The sequence below is a fragment of the Eublepharis macularius genome, chromosome 5, assembly GCF_028583425.1.
Source record: "Eublepharis macularius isolate TG4126 chromosome 5, MPM_Emac_v1.0, whole genome shotgun sequence".
In the NCBI taxonomy this organism is placed as follows: Eukaryota; Metazoa; Chordata; class Lepidosauria; order Squamata; family Eublepharidae; genus Eublepharis; species Eublepharis macularius.
In genome coordinates this window covers 116,890,264-116,907,607 of record NC_072794.1, presented here as the reverse complement: position 1 = coordinate 116,907,607, position 17,344 = coordinate 116,890,264, and the positions used below count along the sequence as shown (strand labels likewise).

The 17,344-nt window shown below is 40.4% G+C and overlaps 1 protein-coding gene across 4 annotated transcripts in view; it reads right to left on the bottom strand.

Moving 5' to 3' along the window:
- Positions 1–16,932, bottom strand: part of LOC129329825 (complement component receptor 1-like protein) — a 52,350-nt gene extending 35,418 nt beyond the window's left edge. The window contains exons 1-6 of one of the 4 annotated variants that reach the window (XM_054979493.1): positions 16,745–16,931; positions 13,709–13,867; positions 13,521–13,626; positions 9,897–10,085; positions 3,922–4,018; positions 1,283–1,368 (exon numbers count right to left, since the gene is read on the bottom strand). In XM_054979493.1, coding sequence (XP_054835468.1) covers positions 1,283–1,368; positions 3,922–4,018; positions 9,897–10,085; positions 13,521–13,590 — 442 coding nt within the window. In that variant the 5' untranslated portion in view covers positions 13,591–13,626; positions 13,709–13,867; positions 16,745–16,931. Of the gene's footprint in view, positions 1–1,282; positions 1,369–3,921; positions 4,019–9,896; positions 10,086–13,520; positions 13,667–13,708; positions 13,868–16,744 lie in introns of all 4 variants that reach the window. The other 3 variants (XM_054979491.1, XM_054979494.1, XM_054979490.1) reach the window with 3 other exon arrangements.
- Between the last annotated feature and the right edge of the window lie 412 nt (positions 16,933–17,344).

The following is a 17,344-nucleotide window of genomic DNA, read 5'->3' as shown; positions in this document are numbered from 1 at the left end:
ATGATCCATCTGTCCCCCCCTTTGCTGTCATTTTCTCTTCACAGTGGCAAAAACGGGACTGCCTGTTAGAAGGCAGCTACTTTGAGTGGTTACAAACTGAACTTCCCAATGTCCAATACCCACCAAATTTGCAGGGGACACAGTCCTCACTGTCCTCCGAAGACCCCCCAAGTTTCAGAGAAATTGCACCCTGGGAAAGGCATGATCCATGGGTCCTTCCCTTTGTTGTCATTTTCTCTTCACAGTGGCAAAAATGGGACTCTCTTCTGGAAGTACTTTGAAGGGTTAAAACCAGAAGGAAAGCCAGAAGGCATTCAGACAGAGTTCAGTTCCTGACAGGGGAATTGATTGAAAGGCCTCAGACTGTCTGGCTTGACAAACAGCTGGCGAAGGCAATGAATGAGGCTTGCAATGACCACTTGTTCATTTAGAATGGAGCCTCATGAATGGCTTATTCGCATTGCTGTTCGTGCTGTTCATGGGTTTTTTCCATTCGTAATGCTGTTCGTGCCCATTTCTACTTCAGACCTCCTCCCCCCAAGTCCCCTGTAGGGAATAATGGAAACTGAATTATTCCAGAATCCTGAAAGAACCCAAACTCAAATCCCAAAACAGTATTGGGGGATTTGAATACCTCCAAATACCAGTATTTGCACCCTTTCCAGAAAGCCAGATCTAAAACAATACCTTTTTTCAGGTGCACATCCCTATTATTGCCATTCTTTAACTTATGCATAGATGTTGGGCTAGAAGCTATTCAAAATGTGAAGGGTCAGTTTCCATGAGATGAGTTAAACAGGTAGAGCACACAGACCTGTGAGCAGTTTCAAAGTCATATGTGACTTGCATATTGTCCTCAATCCCCTCATGTGGATCTGCATAGGGAGCTTCAGGCCTGCCCACACCCCCTCCCTATTACCCTGGACAGAAATGGTCTGGGAGAAAGTTATTTGCCCCATTTCAGAAGACCATGTGGGAGCTGTGCTGGCAGAAGAGGTGGAAGAAATAAACTTCTTGGGGTTGGAATTGGCTGCTGTGAGGAGGGGAACATAGGAAAGATCTGTGACAATCAATGATTTCTGCTGAAGGATCACTGGATCTAACTCAATATATGGAGATCAACAGAGTTATGTCCCACTTAAAGTTTTAGGCAGCACCTCAGGGTTTTAGATACTTGAGATTATTATTAAAACCTGAGTATACTAGAACATTTGCAATACAAATGTTACACAGAAATGTCTTGAGACAAACCTTAATGGCTTTAATGAATAGATTATCTTACGTTGGCAGGGTGGAGGGTTCCTATTCCAAACAACTCTGCCTGCCAGCAGCATGCAACGAGCACCATTTTGCCCTATTAATCTGTACCTAAAACACAAGATATTTTATGAATTAGTTCAGGTGACAAAGAGTGCCCAAATTCAAGATTCTTTTTCTTAGTAGAAGACAAACTGCTGTCCAATTCAATACCTCATAGAATAGTGCTGTTAAAAGAGGGGGAGGGGCACTCCACCACAATAGTCTTCACTAAGTATTGTCTAGGCCTGAGTCACTACTTTAAGACAAACTGTCATGGAAAGTATCTATGAAACATATGAAGCTGTCTCTTGTTAGCCCTGGGAATGCAGCCTCCCCAATCGCAGGGAGGGGATGTATGCACAGACACTACCTCTGCACATAGGAGCTGTGCTCACAAGCTAGTGATCACATGGAGGCTGGGGGCGGGGCCAGCATGCTCATGCCCATGCTCCATATGTGCAATGCACAGGATACATTGTGTCCAGGGTACTGAGTCAGATCATTGGCCTGTCAAAGTCAATATGCCTACTTTGATTGGTGGCAGCTATCCAGGATCTTGTGAGGAGGTCTCTCACATCACCTCGTACCAGATCCTTTTATCAGGAGATGCCAGGGACTGAACTCAGGACCTGCTTCCAAAGCAGATGCTCTACCACTTAGCCATTGTTCTTTTCTTGATATACTGTATGCTTCTTCCAAGGACCTCAGGGTAGCATAGATAATCTCTCCTCCCTATTTAATCCTCCTAACAGGATTATGACTGAGGTAATTTTAGCCAATAAGCTTCATGGCTTGAACACAGCTTTCTTTCATAGCAAGTCCAAAATTTTATACATCACACCACTCTGGATATCTATGGCCATTATATGTATCTTCAGGATAGGCAGTCATAACAAGACTTGTCACTTACAGACTCTTGTATTACAATAAATGGGACACATCAATGAAGGCTCAAGAAAATAACAACAACAACAACAACAACAACATTAGATTTATATACCACCCTTCAGGACAACTTAATGCCCACTCAGAGCAGTTTACAAGGTATGTCATTATTATCCCCACAACAAATACCCTGTGAGGTGGGCAGGGCTGAAAGAGCTCCAGATAGCCGTGACTAGCCCAAGGTCATCCAGCTGGCTTCAAGTGGAGGAGTGGGGAATCAAACCTGGCTCTCCAGATTAGAGTCCTGCGCTCTTAATCACTACACCAAACTGGCTCTACCTTCTAAACCCAACCTCATAGAGTTTTTTAAAAATCTTCTTTTGTTTTTGAAATTAACATTCTAGCTTCCCATCAGAATTCTATAAGAAATTCAATGCTAATATTGCTCAACTACTAACAAATGCTTGCATATGACGTTCTAGAAAGTGGATTACAACCGCCCTCATGGAGTATAGCCACAATAATTGTAATACACAAGCAAGGAAAAAACCCAATATCTCTACTTAATCAAGATTATAAAATCTTCACTTCAATTATGACAAAAAGAATAAATACATTTACAGGAAAATACATTCAACAAGATCAATCAGGATTCATTCCGGGTAGAGATCCTACAGAAAATATCTATAAAATGCTGAACATCCTTGCAACATGCAAACAGCAACATACAGCAGCTATTCTCCTTGACATTGAGAAGGCCTTTGTTCCCCTGGAAACAGCATATCTACAAGAACTATTAAAACATACGGGCTTTGGAAATTTCTTTGAGCAACATTGTTAGTGTGTTATGTTTAGAATTGTGTGTTTTTTCTTGTTCTCTATGTTTGTTGTTTATTGTGTTGTGGTGTGTAGTTTATAGTTTAAATAAAGAAGAATGGTTCCCATTTGGAAATGATCCAATAAATTGCAATTACTGGAGACAACTCAACATCACAAGACTGATAGATATAACATCAAATAGAGAAATATTAACAAAAACGGAATTAGAAAAGAAATTAAATCAATCTATTCACTAGTTCTCTTATCTCCAACTTTCTCACTTGGCCACACAAATCAGACTAAAGGAAATATTACAAAACCTCAAATCAAACTTCGAGACTATATTAGAACAATGGATTGTCGAAGGCTTTCACGGAAGGAACAATGGTTGTTGTGGATTTCCCGGGCTGTATAGCCGTGGTCTTGGCATTGTAGTCCCAGCTGCTGGCGAAACGTCAGGAACTACAATGCCAAGACCACAGCTATACAGCCCAGAAAATCCACAACAACCATATATTAGAACAATCAGAACCAACTTGAAAAGGCTTTATCTAAAAAAATTTACAAGATTTTAATCCAAACACACAAACCCAAAATAATGAATTACCAGATAAAATGGCAGCAAGACTATAGTTCCATAATAACAACTGACCAATGGAAAGAAATCTGTTATTCAAAATTACTCAATTCCCAAGAAACTAATACTAAACTCCAAACATACAAAATCCTAACAAGGTGGTACCACACCCCCACAAAATTGGCTGCAATCTCTTCTTCATACTCTCTAATTTGCTGGAAGTAATATGGAGAAATTGGAACATATGCCCATTGCTGGTGGCAATGTGCAAAAATAAACAACTACTGGAAAGGAGTGCTAAAACATGTATACTAAGACCTGTTGTCATAGCAGTAACTTACCCCTCATTGCAGGCAAAGGTTATTTGATCACCCAACCGGAAGTCAGTCATAGTTGCTATTTTGCCATTTTCTATATTTGGAAAAGGACAATGTCTTCCTAGGAGAAAGATTAGGATTACAATGCTGTCATTTTTTTTTAAAAAAAGAACAATAGTTAAACCTTAAGGTGCCACAATATTTTTTCTTTGCAGAAACAGACTTTGCAGGACCAACTCCAGGTTTTGGGGGGCCCTGGGCAGAGAATGCTCAGGAGCCCTCCTATGTTCACTACTAGGTTCTCCTTCTTGACCTCTCACCTATCTGCTACCACCTGCCCATGGGTTCTTCCTCTGTCTTATTTGTAAGCTCTCTCACCACCTGCAGTCATAGCTGTCCACAATGCCTGCACATCCTTTTCCAATAGTGCTGGATGCAACTAGGAGTGCCACTGCCATGGCCACCAGGAATGCTGATGCTTTGTGCACTACCCACATGCCCTTCTCCAGCAGCACTGGACAGCTGGAAGTGAAGGTGGCAAAGTACTCACAAGCAGGCAGTGGGTAGGGTCTGAGCGCTGGCATCAGAAGAGATGCAAGAGGAGGGAGTCAGCAGGAGAGAGCTCCACTAGAAGCTATAGGCCCTGAAACAGCCCCACCATGCCATGTGCTGATGCCAGCCCTGAGACTTAGGTGAATTTCAAGGAGAGATGTTCAGAAGAGGGATGAAATTTAGAACTGATTTTTTAAAGAATAAGATAGGGAGGTTATGGTAAGTAATACCTTTATCAGAGTATATGAATAAGGGAATAGTTAAACAAATATACTGATGGGGCATACTATATATACTATTATGTTGGTAGATTAGATTGTATATTATATAATGAATGTGCAGTATGGTGCTATGTGCGGTGCCACATTGGTGGCAGGGTGCACAGTAGGGATGTTAATACATATTATAATGACAATAGTATATTTGATAGAGTATATGTTTAAACGAAATAGAATATGTTTAAACTAAGACTTTTGTTATAAATTATATTATATTATATTATATTATATTATATTATATTATATTATATTATATTATATTATATTATATTATATTATATTATATTATATTATATTATATTATATCATACTGGTCTATATTGAGGGGTATAAGATTTATACTATATTGATAGTATAATTGATAGATGTATATTATACTGATAGAATATTTGATAGTATAATTGATAGAAGCATGCTATATTGATAGGATATTTGATATATATGATAGAATACCTGGAAAAAAATTAGAATGTGCTTAGACTAAGGGAATTATCAAGTAATAAGAGGGGGTAAGGGTTGGAAAGCTGTTGGAAGTCGATAGAGAGGGGGGAGGAAAAGGGTGGGGGATAGGGTTAATTAGATATTGAGGGAATGTATGTATTGAATTTGAAAAGTATACTCACCAATAAAAATTTTCTAAAAAAAAAAAGAAATTCTGTTCCCATGAGAAATGTGACCACAACTACAAATCTGAACAGAAGGATCAACATGGTTGACACACTCTGTAGCACCAAACCAGCCACCATGGATCATATGGTAAAGATTCCCTCCCCGCATTTGACGTATCAGCAACTTTTATGCTGAGATCTATTCTGTGTATACCAGAGTCCAGTGAAAAGGCTATGTCTGGTTGTCAGGGGCAAAGATACCTCTTACAAAGGAAAGAAAGATTTCATAACTCTTTCAAGTTGCAATTGTCTACTGGGGAATTAATTTCATTTTATGAATTTTAAAAGAAGCACTTCAACAATTTATGAGCTTCTAGCATAAAATGTTTACTAACTCACGACAAGCCATATACAGAACAATGATGAAAGTAATAACCATACTACAACAGAGAACAACAAGACCAATTTACCTCACAATTTCCCATTCACTAAGCACAAGTGAAAGCTTCTCTAAACCTCTTAAGGTCTAACATGAGGCTTGGTCAAAATAAAATGCAGCAACAAAGGAATGGTCACTAGGGCAAAGATTAATAGAACACAATCAGGAAAATGTAGGGGAAGATAGGAATGGTGCCCTGCAAACACACCATAAATTACAGAAGGTAGTTTTCCACCGTATGCTAAACAAATGAGCCCAAATTTCTGTTTGGTAATGTGGGTGTTTGATTATTAAAGTGTTCTTGAAGTATAAGTGTAGATGTAAAATGGAACTATGGGCCAAGCTACACATGACGAATGACACTTGAATGGCAAGTGGATTGAGTGGAGGGCAAGTGAACAGGGAGAAATACACTTGCTGTTCAAGTGTCGTTCGTCATGTGTAGCTTGGCCCTATATGACCTGTTCCTGAAGAGATGGCACATGGGAGGTCTTCCTGTTCTGTTCTTGCAGAAAATATTCCATAGTGGGAGAAAGTAAGAAGGAAATTCCAGTATTGCAGATGCCCAATAGGGAGTGATGGCACTGGACACAAGCAAAAGTGACACTAACACACACACAAAGTCAAACATACAGAGCCTTTGAGGATAGCTAGAAGTTACAGACAGCAAAAGAGCAAATCTAGAAAAATAAGTTGTTCAGGGGAAAGAAGTATCTTTAGAGAAGATTGAGAAAGTGACATGGGGGAGGGCAGGAGAGTGGGTGCTTGGAAAGAAAGGCAAGCGAGGGGACACTGAAGGAACTGGGTAAGGAAAAGTTTATAGAGTTTAGAGTAGATCCAAAGCGAGACTTGGTCCATGAAGGAAACACAGCCAGGCAGAATTGATCTAAAATGGTCACAGAGCTCAGGAGATTTTTATTCAAGGGGACAAAAACAGTGTTGATCCGAATGGTCAGGATTCAAGGAGGCAATCCATAAAGGACCTTTAGAATTAATGAGCCATGTAAATGAGGTACATGCACCTTTTCCCACTAGCTGCTTTTACTTAATTCAGAGTAGGATTGGATATATCTATGTATAATATGTGGCGGGAAATATTAATAAGCTCTGAGCTAAGACACCTGCTGTTTTGGTGGACACAAAAAGTCTGTCTGCATATATAAGTTGTTTAAAGTCCCTTATTCATAATGTCTTACCTAATAGCACTGAGATGTTGAAAGGATGGAACTACTTCACAACTCTTTAAAATGCAGGATCGTATCTTGACTTCTTTGGGAAGAAGAAGAGCTATTGAACTTATGCTAATATTGAAGTCTTTTTGTGATGTTCCTTGAGGTAGTGTCAGCTCCCACCCCCCAATGGCTTGGGAGTTTTGCTTGCCTCACTCTTTTCTATATAACGATGATGTTGAGTTTGCTTGGGGGGGGGGGCATGCTTGGAAACTAAGCTCCCTGTCAATCAGGGAGAGGAGAGGCAAATTATAGCCTCTTCCCTATGGTGAACTTTACATTGGGCTTTCTACGCATGCAAGCCATGAGGATCGGATCAGCTTTATTCATGGGTTCTGGCTCCATACTGCTTTGATTCTTTAATTTTACACTTTGAGGGAATTGAATCAAAGTGTTGTTTGTCTTTTATTTCTGCACGAGAAAAATGCCACATTTCATTATCTGATCAGCTGAGGGTGCCTCAGTTTCCTCAGTTGACTTCTGAAGAAACTTACAAGGGTTCTTTTGTCCTTTTTAATGGCATAAACCAGGAAACATTGAAACGTTGCTGTCTAAAGAAAATAAAAAAGGGGGGAAAAAAGAATGAAGTAAAAAGTAAAGGGAGCACAGGTGAAAACTTTAAAATATCCGGGCTCTCTGCAGAGTTTTTGTGTTAGCTCTACTGTGCCAGGATCAGTGATTTGGCAGATACTTTTTCTTATCTACATTTGAGGGTTGCTGTCTATCAGCTGGGAGGGCTGAAGCAGAGTTAGACCCAGCCCCTGCAGGCCTCTGGGCTGTCTAGGCTCCCCCACCCAACTGTTCACTTTATTGGGAGGGAGTACTTCCAACAACGACAAAAATCCTAGCTAGAGATTGCAGGGGGACTTGCAGCCTTTCTGAAGGGTGTATTGCTTCACACATTATTGATTCTAGTATAGCGGGGGGAGGGGGTGTCTAAATTCCAAGGGTGAATTCTGAAATCACCTGCCTCCCAGGTTTTTTCCCACTTAATTTTGCCACCCTTTTTAGGCCTGCAAAACTGCTATTAGGCTTTCTCTCACACACCAACTGTTGTCATATTGTTTTATTGCAACTGCTTTAGCAAAATCTTGTTTTTTTGTGGCCTGTGGAAAGGAAGAAAAGAAAAGAAGGGGATAGTAGAAGTAGGGTTGCCAGTCCCCCATTTGGGGTAGGAAATCCCCCACTCCCACCCTCCATCCCTGGTTACCTTGCTGGAGGGGGGAATGTGCTTCCTGGGCTGCACTCCCGGGTGGCGCACTTCTGCATGCTGCAGCGGTCCAATTCAGGCTGAATTGAGCCCAAATTGGACTGCTATGGGATGCAGGAGGGCTCCCATGCTCCACAGTGGCCCAATTCAGGCCAAATCAGGGCAGCCTGCAACCCACACAATGACATCACTTCCCAGAAGTGGCCTCATCACACGGGCTGGGAGTGCACATGCACGCAAGAAGGAAATGGAACAGGTAGGTGGTGCTGGGCCTCTCACCTAGGGGTAGAGGGACCTGGCAACCCTAAGCAGAAGTAATTCGTTTGGGTGGCAGTCCATAGGATATGGCAAATGGTATTTAATTTACACCAAACAGAACAAATCAATATTTCCCCTGGCCTCAGGCGCCAGAAATCCTGGTGCCGGTCCTGGGAGCAGGGGATCCCCTGCCCCCACCATGGACTTCAGGAAAAACTTCTTAATCAAGAGTAATTCCGCAGTGGAATTGGCTGCCTAGAGATGTGGTGGGTTCCCCCTCACTGACAGTCTTCAAGGAGCAACTAGAGAAATACTTTTTTGGGATGCTTTAGGCTGTTCCTGCATTGGGCAGGTGGTTGGATTAGTTGGCCTGTAAGGCCCATTCTAACACTATGATTCTAACACCCTTAGCTATATGCCTTGTTTTGTGAACCTTAAAATTAACCTGCCATATCCTTGATCTAGGGTCCTGGGTAGCTTTACTCCTTAAGGTATCCTCTGACCTTCTTGATGAACAATTCAGGACAAAGCAAGTACAGTCTGGTAGTTTGATCTTTAACTGATTTATTTGCAACTTGGGAGGGCTGTAAGAGCTCCCTCTCCCACAAGGTGCTTTCCCCCTGGTAACCAGGGACAACTCCCCCACAGGACCCCAGTAGCCATAGGAAGCAAGGCCCCTGGGCAGCATTCAGCCAGTGGTATCATTTGGATTGCATTCTGAATATGCTCAGAGAGATGCCTCTAGAGACCAGGAAACAAACTTGAATAGCCATTTTGAGAAGAGGCCCCTTGTTTTAATATTTTTGGTAAATTGCTTATTTTTCATCTTTGGATTCCTTTAAGTATAATCCTCATCTCTGTGAAATCTCTGTAAATATTAATACTCAAGTAGCACACAGACAGATGCTCTTTCAGTGTATATTTTGGGTACTTGGGTTACCAATTATTCCGATCAAGCAACCATACTGGTATTCTTTGTAGGAACCCTTCTAATTTGCCTCATTCATTCAATTGCAAAGAGTGATGTTGAATTTTTTGCTTTATAGAACATAGCCATGACTTATTGTACAATCCTAAGAGCACTTTCCGTGGAGCATTCAATAGACTTGAATGGGATTCAGAATAGATCTGCTTAGGAATGTTCTCTTAACTACTATATTCTTCCCCAAGATTTTGTACAATATCCTAGATCTGATTAAACCTTGATGAAAAATACCTACAAATATTTGGTCTTATGTGTGTTTATTATACAACTTTGCATACAGCAGATTTTACAGCATATTAGCTGCTTTGGGAGTGCTTTATACAATATATAGATGAGAAAGTAAATTGCTAAATTGCTGATCCAGTAGCTTTGGATCTCTACAAAAGGTGTTTCAATCCACAATTCATAAAAACTACTATGGACAGCGGTAGAACTGATACCTTGACAAAACTGGGGGATTTCTGACCATTCTGAAGTTTCGAGGCACCGTATAACAGGACGTGTTCCAGGAATAGGTTCATAACCTGGCTTGCAACGATAAGTCAAATTGGTTCCAATAGGATAGCTCTTTCTTTCATCTGAGTTCCTTAGCACAGCAAAAGATAAGCTGTTTGGAAGGCTACATTCACCTGGAGATAGGGGTTGAAATGAACATTTAAATTTTTTTGGGACAAGCAGAGGTTCACTGTTGCACTGAACTCTGATAATTAATAAAACTTTGCACAATTTCCACTCTAATGTATGTTCTTGTAGATTCTGAGAACTAGTTTACAGAACACAGGTGAAACAACTGACTACAACACTAGTTTTTATCACTATTGTACCTGGCCAGTGTTCAAAGAGGAACTAAGCAGCAGATGTCAAGAAATTGTATTATATTCAAAGGTTTTTGAAATTCTCTCCCATACATAGGCTGTATAGTGCTTTGGTGTATCATTTCACCAGGTTAACAATGCACCTAGCCAATGGCATGTTGCATTATTTCATATTTCTCTTGTTGACAATTTCAGTGTGTGACATTTCCAATGCCCAAAGCAACAGATCAGAGATTTTTGATTTTTTCCTCCTAAACATTTACTTGTGTAAATGTGAACAGTCCACCTGGATAAACAGGGACAGCTAACCACATAAATGAACTAGGCAGTTGCCCAGGGAAACCCACTTTAAGGGATAACAAATTACACTGTTAGCACAACTGGCAAACAAATTAAAGGAAATAATTTTTTCTCCCTGCTTTTGCTGCACCGGTTTCCAGGGAGGTAAAGGTAAAGCATAGCTCTGATTGGATAGCAAAGGCTAGCCCAATCTTGTCAGTTTTCAGAATCTAAGCACAGTCAGCCCTGGTCAGCACTTGAATGGAATGTCACCAAGGAAGTTTAGGGTTGCTACACAGAGACAGGCAATGGCAAACCACTCTGAATATTTCTTGCCTTGAAATTCCTACAGGGTCACCATAAATCAGCTGTGACTTGGAGTATAGCATCTCTGGACTGCACTTGGGGGTTGGCTGTTTCTCCTCCCCATCAGGACTGAAATGTGGGGGGCTGAGAAGCAAAGCCAAGCAGGACATCCATCCCAGCAAAACAACAGTTTGAACTGAAGAGATTGGCCACGTTTGCACTCCCTCCTCTTTGGCAGGCTTGGAGATGGCATCTTGTCTTTCCCATTCCTTTCAGTAGCAGTTTAGTAGATTTACAGGCTCTTTGGTACTTTTTGGGAGAAATCTCTTTGCTTTTATGACTGTGACTGCTTTTTTGTTTTTGTTTTTCCTATGTGGTAGTTCACCCAGGGCAGCTTTATTGAGCAAGATGAAGCCAGTAAGACAGGGCAATTTCCCGGTACAGACAAGGTACAAGAGAAGTGGACATTCACCCATCCATCCCTGGGTGGATGTCCACTTCTCTTGTACCTTATTGAGCAAGATGGGCTGGTTAATTCTCTTCTCCCCTGCAGTTCCCATCTGGCTGTTGGAGTAGATTGGATCCCAACCCGTCCCCAAGCATTCCAATGTGGCATTTTCTGATCCCAGCTTTTAAGAAGAGTTTGCTGCTTTTGAAATGGCTTTTGCCTCAAAGGAGTTTGAAATGGGGGAAGGAGGAGAGAATAGCAGAGTGAGTTAGGCCCCTCATTTTGGAAAACAGTTTGCTAAAATGAAAGTCTTCCATGTTCCCTGTACAATCTCTTCTTTTTGTCTGCACGCCTCTACTCCTGTTCAGGGTTTCCCTCCCCCCCCCAACCTGGTATTGTTGTTGGAAAAGTGATCTGTGGTGTACTTCCAAGAAGAATGTATGGATAGGGTAGAGAAAATATGTGAGTGGATCTTTGCAGGGTGCCAGGGTAGACAGAAGTTCAATATGTAAAGCTATCATAGTGGTGCAGAGCTAGAAAAAACTGAACTGGAGAGGGAAAGGGCTTTCTTGGTTGATATTTTTGGTTTTAAAGGGTAGGTAGAAGGACTTTTTGCATTTGGTAACTGGAAACAAATTTCAGATTTCCTATACACCTTGAACATCTTGAATTAGATAGAAGTGAACTTCTAAAATTTATGAACAAGTTTTTTTAAAAGCAGTACAAATATCTATATTTATTTTGACACTGTCATTTTGAATGCCAAGTAAATAAAGGTCAAAGTGCATTCTAGACTTCTCATTTTTCTCTACACTGAATTGAGTGGTAGTAACAAAGGCATCGTTCTCCTGGGTGCCAAAAAAGCTTGGGCATTTCCTGTGAATTAGAATGGGTGGCACATGCTCAGTAGGTCCAAATCATCCCCTATATAACCAACAACGCATGTTCTTATTCAACTCACTTTCAGTTCAACTGCCTGTTTTGTATTATCATTACGGGAGACAAGTGCAGTATTAGGTATACATAGAAACTCTGGTTGAGCAAGAGAAACCACTTACCCTCTGTTAAATTTCCAAGTGGTCCTCCACTCTGATTGATGCTGTAGGTTAGGTACAGGGCAATTTCCAAGAGGCAATATGGTGATATGCATGCATATGGCACTATGAGTTCATATGTGTTAACATTATGTACCAGGAGATAACTCTTGCAAACAGGGGAGCTTTCCCAAGCACTTGCCAAGAAAGCTAATAAATACCAATCTAATTCTAAATCAAGCAGAAGGGAGTTCTTATAAAGTACACATGGTTGGAAATATCAGTTAATGCGGTGACAAGTGTGTGTGTATGTGTGGGGAGAACAAGCTTGCCCATTGTGTTCCAACACTGAAATGTTGCAACACTATGACGCATGCTCTTGATTAAAAAGGGGGGCATTAGCTGGAATGCCCACAAAAGGCAGCTCCGAACAGGCATGTCCAAACTTGTCTGGAAAGGAAAATCAGATGCCAAATCAGCTCTGTGTTGCACTGTGCAGAACACAGGAACCATGACCTGATTCAGCACCCATTGGCGCTGGTACTCAGAAGCACCAATTTAAGTGTGCCATTTTTCCCTTGTGGGGGGAGGGGATTTGTAGTCATAGAGTACCATTTCTTTACTAGCTTTCTTTCCTTCAGCTGCTACTTATGCTGAGCCCTGGATAAGAGACGGTGGAAATATAATAATAATCATCACTATATTTAACAGCAAACTACTTGGCCCCTGTGTGAGTGAGGAAAGCAGCAAATATACGCCTCTAACCATTGAGAGGGCTTTGAATATTTGAGGGCTTCTTAGGTACACAGAAAAATTATCCAAACAGAAAGGGAAAAACCCTCTAAAAGGTGATAGTACACAATAAGTTCCAGAAGGGAGGGAAAGTTGAACTCAGCTTACGGAAAATAAGGAGAGAGAAATCATTACCAGAGGGCTTAGCAAATATTGGAGGGAGATATTGGCGGGGGGCGGGCGGGCGGCGGCATGAGTTTCCTAATTATCCCTCTACCTGCTGAGATTCCTTTCAGGCCCCCTGCTTGTAACATCCTAAAACTAATTCTAAAATAAATTCTTTCTCAGATCTTTAATTGGCAGATTGGAATCAGCATCTTCAAATTGAATTTTTAGATTTGGAAACATCCAAGAATCTATAGAATTTTGGTTTCATTCCAATTTACTTACTGTAAACAGCAGCGATGAATGCAGCAACAAGGCATAACTGAAGAGCAAGCATGTGGCGAGAATCCTGCATTGCAGTGTGTAATACCAATGCCTTATCAACGAATCTCTGTTGAACAGAATTTACATCTCTGTTTCAGGATTTATACCTGTACCAAGGAAGGTAAAATGATTATTTGCAAGATTCTCACCCTTGTCAAGGCTTGCAGGAAGCATCTTTGAAAACAGGTACCTCGTGGCGATCACCAAAAATTGCCTGCCATGGGAGCTGGGGCCAATAAGAAGATACTGGGAGGTTCTGAGCCAGGATCCTGCTGTGATGAAGGCAGCTATTTCCAAATGGGTGTTCCCTGCAGATAAAAGGGTAATTTCTCTTGCGATCTTCTGAAGCACCTTCTACTCCAATGAGATGGAGGAAAACCAGGCTTTGCTTTGGGACCACAGGAAACACATCGGTGGGTGCTCTGGTGCCCATGGGGATCACTGTAATAGATCCTTAGCTTGCTACATTGATTTACTTGAATAAAACTAGGATAATGAAACAATATGAGTTTTTTTAATGTTACAGTCATCTACAGACCACAGGACCTTTCAGAATCAGAAAACACTTTAAATTACAAAACACATTAAAAACGGTCCATTAAAAACAGCCCATTTAAAACCACTGACATCCAACATGACTTGAAAGCAGCTTCCCTAGTTATCACACTGTGGACTTAGGAACACTTGAGTCTTAAAAGTAAAGTGGTAGCCAACTTAGGCCCAAAGTACAGAGTCCTGAACTGTTATAGAACACAGTGAGAATGAAACTAAAACTGAACTCTCTGCCTTGTGGGCTACTGCCCTATTGAGTAACAGTTACGTTCTGCCCTTCCCCCCAGTGGGGACCCAAAGCAGTTTATAAGATCTCAAAACAGCTTATGTTCTATCTTCTCATATGTATCCTCACAACCTAGTGAGGTAGGTTGGGAGTGTGTGACTGGCCCTAGGTCATCCAGCAAAATTCCATGGCAGAGTGGGGATTTGAACCTGAATCTCCCAGATCATAGTCCAAGACTCTAACCACTACAATATACTGGCTTTGCAATGCCAACTGAAGACTGTTTCACATTATTGGATGAGGTGTGTTTCAGAGCCCTGCATAATGTGATGGTGACTGGTTCTACCTGTTGAACATGTGATTGTAACAGTAAATCAAAAATCCAGAGGAGTTAGCCGTGTTAGTCTGTAGTAGCAAAATAGAAAAGAGTCCAGTAGCACCTTTAAGACTAACCAACTTTACTGTAGCATAAGCTTTCAAGAACCAGTTCTCTTCTTCAGATGCATGGAGGGTAAGAAGAAACTGGTCAGATATATAGGTGGAAAGGGGAGGGGGGAGTAGATGCAATCAGTAGCTCCTGATAATGGGATCAGTTTGCTTCTGATAATGAAATCAGTTACTTCTGATGAGATAACCATTCATAGACTCTATTCAATCCAAGCCTGACTGAGTCAAATTAACATATATTGTACAAATTTACATATATTATATTTACATAAATTTACAATATTCCAGTATTGGAATTCATATGTAAAACTGACTGAGTCAAATGAACATATATTGTGCAAATTTACATATATTATATTTACATACATTTACAATATTCCAGTATTGGAATTCATATGTAAAATTAACCCAGTCAGGCTTGGATTGAATAGAGACTATGAATGGTTATCTCATTATCAGAAGTAACTGATTTCACTATCAGAAGCAAACTGATCCCATTATCAGAAGCTACTGATTGCATCTATTCCCTCCTCCCCTCTCCACCTATATATCTGAACAGTTTCTTCTTACCCTCCATGCATCTGAAGAAGAGAGCTGTGGTTCTTGACAGCTTATGCTACAGTAAAGTTGGTTAGTCTTAAAGGTGCTACTGGACTCTTTTCTATTTTAGTAAATCAAAACAAGTTGAAGAACTGATAAGGTCTATTACTATTTTATACACACACACACAGATACATACAATTATATACACACACACACAAATAAAATTCCAATCCTAGAAGAATATATATATATATATATATACACACTAGATGCATATAAACTAAAAACTATAAACGTAAAATATCATACAGACCAAATAAATATAGATATAAAATTATATAGACTAAAGACATTTCAACTAGTCTTCTTCAGTGATCCTAAAAGATAGTCATTTTTTAAAAAAGAAAATGTGTAACAAAGCAATGTGAAACCTCCCTGAAACACATGCTGTACAATAAGCAGCATAATCCCTGTACCGAGTCCTCAGTGAAAGGTCTGAAAAAGCAGATTCTATCCCACTCTTTCCCACTGAATTTTAGATCACAAAGGATACCTCCAGAGCATGTATATCAGCTCTTTAGCAGTTCACACTCTGAGTATTGTTATGAGCAGTTAAATAAACTTATGAACTAAAAATGCAGGGCAATGGCATAAATCCCTCTTCTTTAAAAATGCAAAGGTGTTGTCTAATGCTGAGAACATTGGAATAACTATAATGTAATATAGAGAACAACAACATTGCAAAAAAGTGCTTCAAAATTCTGTCTTTTGCCATCTGCATGTACTCAAGAACAGGCTTTTACTCTAGCCCCCCCCCCTCAAAATCTTAAATCTGGCTTCTTTTTGTTGAAACACCATTGTGGTAATATCAAAGCAGTTTTGTGAAATGTACTTTTTTCCGATTACTGCCAAACCAAGCATGAAGTTTGAATAACCACATTAAAGTCAAAATATATACCCTATTAAGTAGAAGCATGAAAATGAAATCTTGTTCTCAAGTCATAGTTGGCTTATGGTGACCCTGGGTGGGGTTTTCATGGCAGGAGACTAACAAGAAATTTGCCATTGTCTACTTCTGCAATCCTGGTCTTCGTTGGAGGTCTCCCATCCAATTACTAACCAAAGCCAACTCTGCTTAGCTTCTGAGATCAGGCTCTCCTGGGCTATCCAGGTCAGGGCTAAGAATAATAATAATATATTGTGATAGCCAGTGATGTCAGGCAACTATTTACCAAAGATTATGATTACATTTCTAATTCAAGACTTTTTTTTCTCATCTCCTTTTCTTAGCTTTGATCTGCACTCTGGAATATTGGTTTGAATGGACTCCCTACTAAATTACTACTTTCCCAACTGGCTAGCCTTTATCATCTTTCTGGAAGACGTATCCCAAGTACTTAATGTGTAGGAAACTTACCTGTTATGTGCCGTCCTAGTCAATTCTGTTTCTAATAGCAAAAGGAGAACTCAGTTTTTCTATCTGGCTCCAACGTGAGCCAGGACTCAAATGTTATAAAGATCCCCAGCACAACTGATAAATCTTTGTATACAAAACTGTTGTGATAACAGCAAGAAGAGAGACATGAGCTTAGAGTTAGGAGACTTGGAGAAAATGAGAATTTTTGAATAAATTATTAACTCATATTCTTAAAACAAGCAACCAATTGTCTGTCCTGCTTTTATGTGGAAGCAAGATAACTAATTTCAGTGCAAGCTGATGTTGAAAGTGTTTGTTTTCCATGTTTTGTGCCAGCTCTTTCCTGACACTGACTGTGAAACTTCCAGGAATCTGCTGCCCTGAAAGCAAACAAATGGGGAGCAGGTTGTCGACTGGTGATGCATATGGAGATAACCACAATGGGCAACTCTGGGAATGCATTCCTGTGATTTGCTATCCTTCACCAATAGGCCGTATTTTTTCCCAGAGAGAGTATTATCAGTCATAGCTAGATAAGGAGAAATGGTTGCCTTTGAGAGCGCAAAGCAGAATTTTTACCCTAGGGTTCTGCAATACCAG